General features: G+C 45.8%; 2 protein-coding genes across 8 annotated transcripts in view; both read right to left on the bottom strand.

Moving 5' to 3' along the window:
- Positions 1-15,121, bottom strand: part of LOC311015864 (scavenger receptor cysteine-rich type 1 protein M130-like) — a gene marked incomplete at its 3' end in the record, with an annotated part of 214,626 nt that overhangs the window by 68,241 nt on the left and 131,264 nt on the right. The window lies entirely within an intron of this gene.
- Positions 1-15,121, bottom strand: part of LOC311016165 (uncharacterized protein) — a 70,335-nt gene that overhangs the window by 33,225 nt on the left and 21,989 nt on the right. For all 7 annotated transcript variants that reach the window (XM_084013710.1, XM_084013709.1, XM_084013707.1 and 4 more), the window contains 3 exons: positions 12,905-14,708; positions 10,378-10,551; positions 2,240-2,413 (listed from right to left, as the gene is read on the bottom strand). In XM_084013710.1, coding sequence (XP_083869836.1) covers positions 2,240-2,413; positions 10,378-10,551; positions 12,905-14,708 — 2,152 coding nt within the window. The remainder of the gene's footprint in view (positions 1-2,239; positions 2,414-10,377; positions 10,552-12,904; positions 14,709-15,121) is intronic.

The raw sequence follows: 15,121 nt of genomic DNA on the forward strand, positions 1-15,121 counted from the left end.
CTCTCCTCTAAACTCCTCCTCCTCCTCACTCTCCACTCCTGTCTTCCTCTCCTCTTCCTCCCTTCTTCTCCTCCTCATTCAATTAAAATAGCTACCACTCTCCTTTTGCCATATGAGGCATAAAATACCTGGTTCACCCATTCCCTTTTTAATTTTGTATGTTCGATGTCTGTCAGATGTGTCTCTTGTAGTAAAGCTATTGAACATTGTAATTGTTTTAGTTGGCTCAGTATCTTTTTCCTCTTAATGGGATGATTCAGACCGTGTACGTTGTATGACACAAGATTAAGCTTATTCATATTATTTCCAAATAAGACCCACGAGCTCTATACCTCAAACAAAAGTAAGAAATTAAACAAAACCTTGCATAATAAAGAAAACAAGAAATGTACATCTCCATCAGAACCAGAACCCATGTAAAACAGGAACATGAACGTGTGTCTTCCAAAAGTCCCGTCATCAGAGAGTCGTGGCGTTTTCTCTCTGGGGAAAAAGCACTATGTGCAACCACAACCTAAGGTTGTTAAGAACTCAAAGTTACAAATTCACTCTTCATAAAACCAATATTTCTGTCAGTTTAACAAGTAGTGCATAAACTAGCTTCGCTCATATTCTCCAGACCCTGTAGTGAAGGCAGATACAAAAAGTATTACCTATTCTTAACTGTTCATTATTACACCTCACCTTTATTTTATTGTTTTGTTCTTATGATATCAGTAGAGGTGTTGAGTTTACTCCATGAGGGCATGTACGTCTTCTTCTGTGATGTGGGACCATCTCCGCCTCCCTCTCTGTCCTGTCGCCGCGGTCCAGCTGCTCTGCGTCATCATCCTCTGCAGCCTCTCCGTCCTGTCTTCATCCACCTCAATCCCCATGTCCTTTAACACAGGTGCCGCCTCCGTTAGTGTGGCAAATGTCTTTGTCCCTGAGTCCAAAAACACTTTAAGCTGGGCTGGGTAGGGGGACTGTGCCTTCACGTTTTTCTCCTTCAGCTTTTTGATGACATCCCTAACCTGTTTCCTCTTCTTTTGAACCTCCGTCGTGTAGTCTTGATTAAAGTAGATGGTTTGTCCCTCGTATGTAGGCTTGGTTTCCAGGCTTGCCGTATCACATATTCCTTAACTTTGTAATCCAAGAAGTGCACAATGATCGCTCTCGGCGGGGCTGAGCTGTCCTTGGGTTTAGCTGCCAGTGACCGGTGCGCCCTCTCTATGCGTATTTCTATGTCGCCTGCGATTTGGATTCTGGACTTAATGAGTCCCGTTATGAAGTCTATGGTGTCGTTCTTCTCTGCGCCCTCTGGGATGCCGTGAATCCGTATATTCTTGCGTCTCATTCTTGACTCCAGGTCATCGCACTTACCAGATAGTTTGGCCGTTTGCTGGAGTAGGAAGGCGGCCACCCGCTCCGGTCGCGTCGCCCTGTCCTCTGTATTTCCAATTCTTTCCTCCATGTGTCCCGCTCTTTGCTCCAGGGATGCCGTTCTTTCCATAAGCTCCTTCATGTTCATTCGAGTCTAGTCATAGCTCTCTTGTTGTCACCTGCTGCTTCGGCATGTTGCTGTCTGAATTTGCGCAGCTCCATTAATATGAACGAGTCATGTTCGCTGCTAGCCGACTCTAGCCGCTCCATATCTGGGCTCACTCCCTCCACCGACTCGGTACAACTTGCCTTCGACTTATTTTCCAGGTTTCCGTACTTTCTGCCGTTTTTGCTTAAGTTAATGGCTTGTTTTAATTGGTTTTCTTTAGAGCTACTTTTCCCGCTGCCGACTACAACATGGCGCCACCGGAAGTCCTCGTGACAAGAATATTAGTTCATTTCATATAAAACTCAATAAACTCAACTGTATAGAAAGTGGTTCAAACTGGCTCCACCTTGACAGCAGAGACAGTCTGGTGTTGTAGTTCAGGCTCACATGTTCATGGAGTGATGTTCACAAATGTAGACTGACGTCTGCAACAGCATTTATAAACACCAGGTGGATTTATAAAACTATTAAAACATGGAACGGCAGGGAAAAGATAAACAAGAGGTTTGGTTTTGACAAAAGTTTTGTTTTGTTCTTTTGCTGGCAAGTCGTTAGCAGCAGAAACAGTATTTCATCAGCCATGTAAACAGATTAGTAGCAAACGTGTCTTTTTAGGAATACGTGAATATAAATAACTGAATATTTGGTGCATGTAAACGCATCATTGAAAGCTTCATAGGTAAACTTCTCAAAGTAGTTGAATCTGACCTGAGAGTTTCCAGTCGACAGTGTGGACTCTCCAGGCCAGCAGACAGCAGCTTCACTCCTGAATCCTGCAGGTCGTTGTTACTCAGGTCCAGGTCTCTTAGACTGGAGGACTGGGAGCTGAGAACTGAGGACAGACCTTCACAGCTTCTCTCTGAGAGGTTACAGCCACTGAGTCTGAAGAGGAATCAGAAATTAGTGATGAAACAATTACAAACAACTGTTCATCCCCTCAGGTTCTAACTGACATTATAATCATAATGAAGTTAAATGATGTTTAACATGTTTGTTCATCAGGTTATTGTTGCAGCTGGGTGGCGTATTAGGCTCCATGCTGAGGTTAACGTCACACTGTGCCATCTGTTTATTTCTGTCTGAGTCTTCTTTCAAGACTCTCACGTGACTCCGTTTCACCAATCAAATGCAGCCAGGCAGTCACATGACGGCACACAAACTCTCCACGCACTGTTATAAGGCTTGTTTCGAATCAAGCATGCGCATGCATTTGCCTCGCAAAACCAGGCATTCTGGGAAAAAAACGTCACAAATGCTGGTGATAACTTCCCTTCGCGACATGTCACATGACTTTAAAAACTTGCGGGATCTCCAGGGTACCTCCCTTCGCATGCTTTTCTCTGCAGATGGTCTGAAATATGTGCGGACATAAGACACTCCCCTCAACGTTGCCCTAGTTGGTTAGAATTATCACGTGGTATTTCCCACGTGAGAAAATTCCTCAGCCTCCGTCAACAACGGGACTTCAAATGCCTCGGCTCGAGTTCGTCAGTGACGGAGAAAGCCAGCGCCACTGGGCAGGCCATATTCTTTGTGCAAAGTCCGTGAAGTTTCCCCTGGCGCGATAGTTTTTGTTATGTATACAATTATTAATAAAGTTTAAATTAAAAAAAAAAGAAAAAACGGTCTGTGAAGTGCACCTGTGTCCGACTTGGACGTGGTGGGAACTTGACGTGTTTATGACGTGTTCCGGCGGAAACTTTCAAGTCTCGTTCATGCATCGGCGCAAATGCATGCGATCCGAAACGCAGCCATAGATAGGCCTATAACTCTTTTAACGTTTTTTTTATTCTAAATCCTTGTCATTCAGAGACAAATGTGCATAAATATGCAAGTGTATGTGCAATCATTTATGCAGGAGTCACAATATACCGCCCACTTTTTGAAATCCCCCGACTTTTACCGTCTAAAGTCAGTGAATCTGTCGATCCTATTTAAGTTTCACTTTCAGTTGTGAATCAGTTCATTTCTGAATGTTTCTGATGTGAGATTCTGTTTGTAGCTGCTCATCACGCATATTCTTGTGGGTCGAGTCATTCTTATGTCGACAAAACTCAGAGAAAAGTTAGAATAAATGTCTTCGACATGACTATCCATCACTGTGTGTGCAGCGGCGGCACCAGAAAATTATTAGTGGGGGGGCAATGAGGGGGTCTGATTGTTTATAGGAGGTGCTAGTGAATTCTGACACCAACAAATAATACTATAATAGATATAGATGTACTGTTCCCGTGGCCGTGCTGATACACTGCATATTGTCGAATGCATGTCACTAAACGTTTATCATAAAACAAACACAAGCATATTTAACTACTTTTAATGAAATTAAGTGCCAAACAACAAGCACAAAAAACAATACAAATCCACCATAGAGAACATCTGTGGATTTACAAGAGTGTAACTGAGAATTGTAGCACAGTGTATAGTTATATACAGTATACTCTTACAACTGTCTCTTAACTCACTAAATATGTTTTCTCTCTCCTTCTGTTCTCCTCTCCTCCCTCCTCTACTCCCTCCTCTCCTCACTCTCCCTCCTCTCCTCCCTCTCTCTCCTCCTCCTCCTCTCCTCCTCCCGTTTCCGGTGTGCGTGAGTGAGCGTGAGTGGTTGGTGGTGGTTGATGTGCGAGTGGCGCGGAGCTTTGATTTGTTTGCTGTCCCTGTTGATCAGATTTTCACCTGTATGTGCATGATCAGGTAAGCTTTTTGATACTTTTACTGAGTGACCGACTAATCAGTGGTTTGTCTGGTGTTTTTTGGGAGGAATGGCGTCCGCCGAGACGCCACCTCCGTCTCCGGCAGGGAGTGAGGATAGTCCCGCCGGATAGCAGTGTTAGTGTGGAGGAAGTTCTGCTGGCTGCAGGTGAGCAGGTGGGATACGACAAGCTCTGCTTTGCATCGCGGATGAACAAAGCAGTGGTTGTGTTCGTTAAAGACGAGCCACTTGTTCATCAGCTGGTGCAGAGTGGAGTGTTTGTCAGAGATTTGTTTGTGCAGGTGTCCCTGCTGTCTGCTCCCTCATCGCGGATCACCGTATCCGGTGTCCCGCCGTTTATTCCAAATGAGCTGTTGGAGAACGAGCTGCAGAGGTTTGGGAAATTTGCAAGCGGCTTTAAAACTGTCAGTTTGAGGTGTAAGGACCCAAAACTGAAGCATGTCCAGTCTCTGAGGAGACAAGTGTTCATGTTCCTGGACTCGCCCACACAAACACTGGACGTGTCATTCAGAGTCAAACATGGTGACGGCTCTTATATGGTGTACGCCAGCTCAGGACAGATGAAGTGTTTTGACTGTGGAGATGTGGGACACAAACGCTACGCCTGTCCGCACAAACAGCAGGCGGCAGCTCGCGGCAGTGATGCGGTGGGTAGCGTAGATCAGGCCGGCGCAGCGGCTAGCGCCGCGCCTCCTGCGGTCTCCGCGGCGGGTCCTGCGGGCTCCGCGGTGGGCTCCGCGGCGGGTTCCGCTGCGGCTCCTGCGGGCTTGGCGGCGGGCTCCGCTGCCGGTGCCGACGCGGGCTGGCCCAGCGGTCCCGAAGCCAGTGCCGATGATGGTGTTGTGGACACGGCCAGCACGACTGGTGCACTGTTCAAAAATAATACAGATAGGGTTGAAGAGACGCAGCCTGAGAGCATCAACAAGTGTTGTAGACACACACAACAGTGAGATCAGTGAAGAAGGATTGGGTGTGTTCAGCAGCCAGGTGTCAGGGGAAGCAGATGACATGGAGTATGACTCTGAGTCAGATACCACTTCTGTAGGCGAAATATCCACAAGAAGCAAAGATCTCTACTCTCTGGAAGAAATCAAACAATTTCTGGATGAAACCTATAAGAAATCTGTTAAAGTCAGTGATTATTTCAGTGACACTGACAAATTCATTAGATCTGTTGATATCCTAAAAAGATTGGTTGGGTTTGACCTTTTGGATGAAAAGAAACGCTTTCGCCTCAAAAAACATTTAACAACATTGAGGAAAGCAACAAAAGGCAAACTTGTCGGAAAAAGAACCAGAAAGTAAAACGCGATCATGCATCACAGGCTAGGTTTCTCTACTTACTGTAATCTGATAGCTTTTTCGTGTGTGTTTCTTCTTTCAAACTTCCTCATGAGGAGTCTTAAAATAGGGTCTCTGAACATCAATGGGGAGAGAGACAGACACAAGAGGGCTCTGATAGCTGAAGTTTCCACTTTAAAAAATACAGATGTGTTGTTCCTGCAGGAGACACATTCAAACCACACAGACGAAGTAGACTGGAGATTATGGTGGCAGGGTCCATGTGTCCTCAGTCATGGCACTAATTTCAGTGCAGGAGTAGCTGTCTTGTTCAGAACAACAGCTAATGCAACAGTCCTATCCTACACTGAAGTGCTGAAGACAGGGTTGTCCTATCTCGGGCCAGCTATAAAGCCTGGCTATTGAACCCTTGCTGTGCAGGCTGAGAAGTCGCCTCGGTGGTCACGCATTGACTGGTTCCTTCAAGCCTGACCGAGGTTTTCCGACCCTTTCTGCCTATGCAGATGATGTTAATATTTTTATCTCTAACCAGGGGGATGTTCAAGGTTTGAAGGATACCCTGTCCCTATACAAAGAGGGGTCTTCTGCACGGGTGAACTGGGCAAAAAGCAAAGCTTTGTGGGTTGGACACTGTAACAAACAGGAAATGCCAGGTCTGCCTGGGGGACTTGAATGGGGGGAAGAGGGATTGAAGGTGCTGGGAGTCTTTTTGGGGACAGAGGGCTTCCAGACAAAAAATTGGGAAGGAGTGAAGGAGAAAGTGTGTACTAGGTTGTCTAAATGGAAGTGGTTGCTACCCCAGTTGTCACATAGGGGAAGAGTTCTTGTTGCCAATAATTTGGTTGCCTCGACCCTCTGGCACAAACTAATTGCGATGACACCACCAAGAGGCCTGATAGAGGATATTCAACGGGCCATCTTGGACTTTTTCTGGTCTGGCAAACACTGGATCCGTGCAGCTGCCCTCTACCTACCTGTGGCTGAAGGGGGTCAGGGACTGATCAGCATCCAATCAAAGATCGCTGCTTTCAGACTCAAAACGTCACAAAAAATTCTCTATGACTGTGTTCCAAGCTGGTGCGACACGGCCCGCTGGCTGCTGAGAAAAGTCGGACGGCTGGAGTATGATAAACACTTGTTCCTTCTACAAACCGAGAACATGGACTTAAATGGATTGATGCCTTTTTACACCTCGGTTCTGCAGGCTTGGCAGATTTTCAGGATAAAGAGTGACACTGCAGAGACTCCGGGGCTGTGGCTGTTCGAGGAACCTCTGTTCTCCAACAGTTTTATCAGTACCCGAACTCTGCAGTCTGCCAGCCTGCAAGCTAAATTGAGAGGAGCTGGCTGCACCAAACTGGGCCACCTGATGAAGATGACGGAGACATCTCTGGACAATTTGAGAAACAACAGCAACATCACCTCTATCAGGCTAATCAAGAAAGTGGTGGAGGAAGTTTGTGCTGCCCTGCCTCAACACCTTCGAGAGACTGCTGAAGATCGCACGCTGTGTGATCAGTGGAGTGAGGATTGTGAATACAGCTTCCCCTCTCTGTTCATCACCCCAGCAGTGGGGGAGTGGCAGGAGGGAGAAGGTCAGCTGCTGTCATTTGTAACTCCTCACCTGGGAAAATTTCAGGCTGTGGAAAAAAAAGCACTGTATCACATCAGCATCAAAACCCTGAATGTACAGTCTCTGGCGGGGATGGAGGAGTCGAGGTGGACTGGTTTCTTTGGCCCAGACTATTCCCCGAAAGGCAGCTGGCGGTCCCTGTACAAGCTGCCCTTTGAAAAACGGACAGCAGACCTCCAGTGGAGGATTGTACACGGGGCAATAGCTACAAACAGATACAGAGTGCACCTTGATCCTGAGCTGGGGGAGGGGTGTACTTTTTGTTCGCAGGCTGAGACTTTGGCACACTTATTTGTTCAGTGTCCTCGTCTGGATACTTTGTTTGAACTGTTAAAAACCTGGTTTCGGGGGCTTGGGGAGGTTTTTTCCTTTGACTTGTTTATCTTTGGACCAAAATATTGTGTTAAAAAAAAGTCTGTCCACACTCTGTTGAACTTTATTTCTGGTTCTGCAAAGTTGGCCATCTGGCTGACCCGCAGAAACCAAGCTCAAACAGTGGGCAGTGTGGAGCCAGTGGCAGTTCTGAGAGGACTGCTGAAGGCCCGACTGCGGGTGGAATATGTCTACTACAAAATGATGAACACCTTGCAGGTTTTTAAAAGAACATGGGCTGTTGGGGAGGTTTTGTGCTCCGTGGGAGAAAACGGGGATCTGGATATACATATCTGAAACTCACTTTGGTTTGTTGGTGTTGATTTGCTTGTTGTTGTTTGTTGTTGGTATCCTGAACTAAATGAACAAGTAACTATTGTTTTTGTTTCTTGAAGAGGCTCAATAAAGGGACTTTTAAAACCAAACCAAACCTGTCTTCCTCCTCTTCCTCTCCTCTAAACTCCTCCTCCTCACTCTCCACTCCTGTCTTCCTCTCCTCTAAACTCCTCCTCCTCCTCACTCTCCACTCCTGTCTTCCTCTCCTCTAAACTCCTCCTCCTCCTCACTCTCCACTCCTGTCTTCCTCTCCTCTAAACTCCTCCTCCTCCTCACTCTCCACTCCTGTCTTCCTCTCCTCTTCCTCCCTTCTTCTCCTCCTCATTCAATTAAAATAGCTACCCCTCTCCTTTTGCCATATGAGGCATAAAATACCTGGTTCACCCATTCCCTTTTTAATTTTGTATGTTCGATGTCTGTCAGATGTGTCTCTCGTAGTAAAGCTATTGAACATTGTAATTGTTTTAGTTGGCTCAGTATCTTTTTCCTCTTAATGGGATGATTCAGACCGTGTACGTTGTATGACACAAGATTAAGCTTATTCATATTATTTCCAAATAAGACCCACAAGCTCTATACCTCAAACAAAAGTAAGAAATTAAACAAAACCTTGCATAATAAAGAAAACAAGAAATGTACATCTCCATCAGAACCAGAACCCATGTAAAACAGGAACATGAACGTGTGTCTTCCAAAAGTCCCGTCATCAGAGAGTCGTGGCGTTTTCTCTCTGGGGAAAAAGCACTATGTGCAACCACAACCTAAGGTTGTTAAGAACTCAAAGTTACAAATTCACTCTTCATAAAACCAATATTTCTGTCAGTTTAACAAGTAGTGCATAAACTAGCTTCGCTCATATTCACCAGACCCTGTAGTGAAGGCAGATACAAAAAGTATTACCTATTCTTAACTGTTCATTATTACACCTCACCTTTATTTTATTGTTTTGTTCTTATGATATCAGTAGAGGTGTTGAGTTTACTCCATGAGGGCATGTACGTCTTCTTCTGTGATGTGGGACCATCTCCGCCTCCCTCTCTGTCCTGTCGCCGCGGTCCAGCTGCTCTGCGTCATCATCCTCTGCAGCCTCTCCGTCCTGTCTTCATCCACCTCAATCCCCATGTCCTTTAACACAGGTGCCGCCTCCGTTAGTGTGGCAAATGTCTTTGTCCCTGAGTCCAAAAACACTTTAAGCTGGGCTGGGTAGGGGGACTGTGCCTTCACGTTTTTCTCCTTCAGCTTTTTGATGACATCCCTAACCTGTTTCCTCTTTTTTTTAACCTCCGTCGTGTAGTCTTGATTAAAGTAGATGGTTTGTCCCTCGTATGTAGTCTTCTGTTTCCAGGCTTGCCGTATCACATATTCCTTAACTTTGTAATCCAAGAAGCGCACAATGATCGCTCTCGGTGGGGCTGAGCTGTCCTTGGGTTTAGCCGCCAGTGACCGGTGCGCCCTCTCTATGCGTATTTCAATGTCGCCTGCGATTTGGATTCTGGACTTAATGAGTCCCGTTATGAAGTCTATGGTGTCGTTCTTCTCTGCGCCCTCTGGGATGCCGTGAATCCGTATATTGTTGCGTCTCATTCTTGACTCCAGGTCATCGCACTTACCAGATAGTTTGGCCGTTTGCTGGAGTAGGAAGGCGGCTGACCGCTCCGGTCACGTCGCCCTGTCCTCTGTATTTCCAATTCTTTCCTCCATGTGTCCCGCTCTTTGCTCCAGGGATGCCGTTCTTTCCATAAGCTCCTTCATGTTCATTCGAGTCTAGTCATAGCTCTCTTGTTGTCACCTGCTGCTTCGGCATGTTGCTGTCTGAATTTGCGCAGCTCCATTAATATGAACGAGTCATTTTCGCTGCTAGCCGACTCTAGCCGCTCCATATCTGGGCTCACTCCCTCCACCGACTTGGTACAACTTGCCTTCGACTTATTTTCCAGGTTTCCGTACTTTCTGCCGTTTTTGCTTTAGTTAATGGCTTGTTTTAATTGGTTTTCTTTAGAGCTACTTTTCCCGCTGCCGACTACAACATGGTGCCACCGGAAGTCCTCGTGACAAGAATATTAGTTAATTTCATATAAAACTCAATAAACTCAACTGTATAGAAAGTGTTTCAAACTGGCTCCACCTTGACAGCAGAGACAGTCTGGTGTTGTAGTTCAGGCTCACATGTTCATGGAGTGACGTTCAAAAACGTAGACTGACGTTTGCAACAGCATTTATAAACACCAGGTGGATTTATAAAACTATTAAAACATGGAACGGCAGGGAAAAGATAAACAAGAGGTTTGGTTTTGACAAAAGTTTTGTTTTGTTCTTTTGCTGGCAAGTCATTAGCAGCAGAAACAGTATTTCATCAGCCATGTAAACAGATTAGTAGCAAACGTGTCTTTTTAGGAATACGTGAATATAAATAACAGAATATTTGGTGCATGTAAACACATCATTGAAAGCTTCATAGGTAAACTTCTCAAAGTAGTTGAATCTGACCTGAGAGTTTCCAGTCGACAGTCTGGACTCTCCAGGCCAGCAGACAGCAGCTTCACTCCTGAATCCTGCAGGTCGTTGTTACTCAGGTCCAGGTCTCTTAGACTGGAGGACTGGGAGCTGAGAACTGAGGACAGACCTTCACAGCTTCTCTCTGAGAGGTTACAGCCACTGAGTCTGAAGAGGAATCAGAAATTAGTGATGAAACAATTACAAACAACTGTTCATCCCCTCAGGTTCTAACTGACATTATAATCATAATGAAGTTAAATGATGTTTAACATGTTTGTTCATCAGGTTATTGTTGCAGCTGGGTGGCGTATTAGACTCCATGCTGAGGTTAACGTCACACTGTGCCATCTGTTTATTTCTGTCTGAGTCTTCTTTCAAGACTCTCACGTGACTCCGTTTCACCAATCAAACGCAGCCAGGCAGTCACATGACGGCACACAAACTCTCCACGCCCGGTTATAGATATAACTCTTTTAACGTTTTTTTAGTTCTAAATCCTTGTCATTCAGAGACAAATGTGCATAAATATGCAAGTGTATGTGCAATCATTTATGCAGGAGTCACAATATACCGCCCACTTTTTGAAATCCCCCAACTTTGACCGTCTAAAGTCAGTGAATCTGTCGATCCTATTTAAGTTTCACTTTCAGTTGTGAATCAGTTCATTTCTGAATGTTTCTGATGTGAGATTCTGTTTGTAGCTGCTCATCACGCATATTCTTGTGGGTCGAGTCATTCTTATGTCGACAAAACTCAGAGAAAAGTTAGAATAAATGTCTTCGACATGACTATCCATCACTGTGTGTGCAGCGGCGGCACCAGAAAATTATTGGGGGGGCAATGAGGGGGTCTGATTGTTTATAGGAGGTGCTAGTGAATTCTGACACCAACAAATAATACTATAATAGATGTACTGTTCCCGTGGCCGTGCTGATACACTGCATATTGTCGAATGCATGTTACGAAACGTTTATCATAAAACAAACACAAGCATATTTAACTAGTTTTAATGAAATGAAGTGCCAAACAACAAGCACAAAAAACAATACAAATCCACCACAGAGAACATCTGTGGATTTACAAGAGTGTAACTGAGAATTGTAGCACATAGTTGTATACAGTATACTCTTACAACTGTCTCTTAACTCACTAAATATGTTTTCTCTCTCCTTCTGTCTTCCTCTCCTCTTCCTCCCTTCTCCTCCTCACTCACTCTCCACTCCTGTCTTCCTCTCCTCTCCCTCCCTTTTTCTCCTCCTCACTCACTCTCCACTCCTGTCTTTCTCTCCTCTTCCTCCCTTCTTCTCCTCCTCACTCACTCCCCACTCCTGTCTTTCTCTCCTCTTCCTCCCTTCTTCTCCTCCTCCTCACTCACTCCCCACTCCTGTCTTTCTCTCCTCTTCCTCCCTTCTTCTCCTCCTCCTCACTCACTCCCCACTCCTGTCTTCCTCTCCTCTAAACTCCTCCTCATTCACTCTCAACTCCTGTCTTCCTCTCCTCTTCCTCCCTTCTTGTCCTCTAAACTCTGCTTCACTCGCTCTCCATTGCTGTCTTTCTCTCTTCTCCTCTCCCCTCCTCCTCCTTTCTCTGTTCTCCTCACCTACTACCGCCCCTTCGTCATCCTCGCTTTCATCCTCATCCTCCAAGTCCGTCATCACTCTGTCCTGCGTCCGTAAATCACCACCACCATCGTCCACTCTTATTGGCTTTTTGGCTATCACAAATCGTTCCATTTCGCTCTGTTGACACAATCGCTAACTAGCCGCTATGCATCAACCACCGCTATCGTGAACGTCAAATTCAGCCTGCCGTCTGCGTGCAAACCAGCCAATCAAATCGCACGACACAGGAAAAAAACAAAAAAACAATCACCATAGGAACGTTAGAAACAATATTTCTTCAGATGATTGATTGTTAATGTCTCAGTGTCTTAATTTGTTCTATATTTGTTATAGTTTTTAATCCATAAATATTTCGAGAGGAGGGGGGGCGCAGCCTTTGACAGGAGGGTCTTGAGACCCTGCCCCCACCTCCCCCCGCCCCCCCCGGGTGTGTGTGTGTGTGTGTGTGTGTGTGTGTGTGTGTGTGTGTGTGTGTGTGTGTGTGTGTGTGTGTGTGTGTGTTTGTCGGTGAAACAGACAGAGAGGAGAAACGCTGGATGAAGCGGTGAGCTGTGTTTTTTCTTTTCTTTCAGCACAAACGCTTCATGTTAGAGAAAGCATTGATTTTTATGTAACTGGGGGGTTAGCTGCCCTTCCAACGTCTATGCCTCCTGGTAGTCTCTCAGATCACCAGGTGCGGGGCCACAATAATCAGAATTTATTCATAAGTTACTCAGTACTCGAGTAGTTTTTTCACTAAATACTTTCTTACCTTTACTCTTAAGTAACTATTTGGAACTACTTTTTACTTCTTTACCTTTTGCAGTTGGGAAAACCAATCAAATCGTTCAGAATGCAGATATAACCTTGTAATTCTAAGATGGTTTGTTGTTTTCTGAATGAAAAACTATATTTACAGAGCTTTGCTGGAGGCTTGGACCACCGGCAGCAGCTTCAGAAGAGCCTCCTCTGAAGCAGAGTATTCCTTCAGGTCAAACACGTCCAGATGTGTTTCTGATGACAGTAAGATGAAGACCAGAGCTGACCACTGACCAGGAGACAGTTTACGGGAGGAGAGATGTCCTGAAGTCAGATACTGTTGGATCTCCTCAACCAGAGAACGATTATTCAGTTCATTCAGACAGTGGAACAGATTGATGCTTCTCTCTGGAGACAGATCTTCATCAACCTTCCCCTTGATGTACTGGACTGCTTCCTGATTGCTCTGTGAGCTACTTCCTGTCTCTGTCAGCAGACCTCGTAGGTGTTTCTGATTGGTCTCTAGTGACAGACCCAGAAGGAAGCGGAGGAACAGGTCCAGGTGTCCGTTTGGACTCTGTAAAGCCTTGTCCACAGCTCTCTGGTGCAGATGTGTTACTTTAGGTTTGTGTCTGGAGAAGTAAGACCACCAGGAGGTTGTTTGTTCTTCTGCCATCAGATTGACACCAGAGTTGACGAAGGTCAGATGGACATGAAGAGCAGCCAGAAACTCCTGAACACTAAGATGGACGAAGCAGAACACCTGGTGCTGGTACAGTCCTCTCTCCTCTCTGAAGACCTGTGTGAACACTCCTGAGTACACTGAAGCTGCTTTGATATCGATGCCACACTCTTTCAGGTCTGGTTCATAGAAGATCAGGTTTCCTTTCTGCAGCTGCTCAAAAGCCAGTTTTCCTAGAGACTCAATCATCTTCCTGCTCTGTGGACTCCAGTGTGGATCCGTCTCAGCTCCTCCATCATACTTGACGTTCTTCAGTTTGGACTGAACCACCAGGAAGTGGATGTACATGTCGGTCAGGGTCTTGGGCAGCTCCCCTCCCTCCCTGGTCTTCAACACGTCCTCCAGAACTGTAGCAGTGATCCAGCAGAAGACCGGGATGTGGCACATGATGTGGAGGCTCCGTGAGGTCTTGATGTGGGCCATGATCCTGTTGGCCTGCTCCTCATCTCTGAACCTCTTCCTGAAGTAGTCCTCCTTCTGTGGGTCAGTGAACCCTCTGACCTCTGTCACCATGTCAACACACCCAGGAGGGATCTGATTGGCTGCTGCAGGTCTTGTGGTTATCCAGAGGCGAGCAGAGGGAAGCAGTTTCCCCCTGATGAGGTTTGTCAGCAGCACATCCACCGAGGTGGACTCTGTAACATCAGTCAGGATCTCGTTGTTGTGGAAGTCCAGAGGAAGTCGACACTCGTCCAGACCGTCAAAGATGAACGCAACCTGGAACTCTTCAAACCTGCCGATTCCTGCTTCTTTGGTTTCGGTGAAGAAGTGATGAACGAGTTCCACCAAGCTGAACTTCTTCTCTTTCAGCAGGTTCAGCTCTCTGAAAGTGAATGGAAACGTGAACTGTATGTCCTGGTTGGCTTTGTCTTCAGCCCAGTCCAGAGTGAACTTCTGTGTTAACACTGTTTTCCCGATGCCAGCCGCTCCCTTTGTCATCACTGTTCTGATTGGTTCATCCCTTCCAGGTGAGCCTTTAAAGATGTCTTCTTGTCTGATGGTTGTTTCTGGTCTGTCTGGTTTCCTGGATGCCGTTTCAATCTGTCTGACCTCATGTTGGTCATTGACCTCTGCAGTCCCTCCCTCTGTGACGTGGAGCTCTGTGTAGACCTGATTCAGGAGGGTTGGGTTTCCTGCTTTAGTGATGCCCTCAAACAAACACTGGAACTTCTTCTTGAGGTTAGACTTGAGTTTACGTTGGTACACTGCACCAGCAGTTCCTGGATAAACAACAAAGGAACCCAGTTAGTGGATCCTACAGACCCTTTTACAGTCTATGAACAAGCCATGTATTAGAGCCATGTATTCCTATAGTCCTCAGTAGTAGTGACTTCATGAGATTCTTTCATGATTAAATCAGAAGTATTGGACACAAAATCAATCAGGTTCAGCTGATGAAGCCAACAGAAGTAAAATAAAAGACATTTACAAGACAAACAGAACTGGAAGGATATAACCCTTTGAACTGCAGCTGTAAAGCTCAGTGAGTCAGTCTAGAAATAAAGAGCCTCTTGTATCGCCTCAATTTGACGTTTTGGTTTTGAAAGGAAAATTCACCAGAATGAGATTTTTAAGGCAACAAAACAGAAACACTGATCTCTGGTGGCGTCTGCTGGTCACTACAACACATCAC

This window comes from Eutrigla gurnardus, assembly GCF_963514095.1.
Source record: "Eutrigla gurnardus genome assembly, chromosome: 7".
In the NCBI taxonomy this organism is placed as follows: domain Eukaryota; kingdom Metazoa; phylum Chordata; class Actinopteri; order Perciformes; family Triglidae; genus Eutrigla; species Eutrigla gurnardus.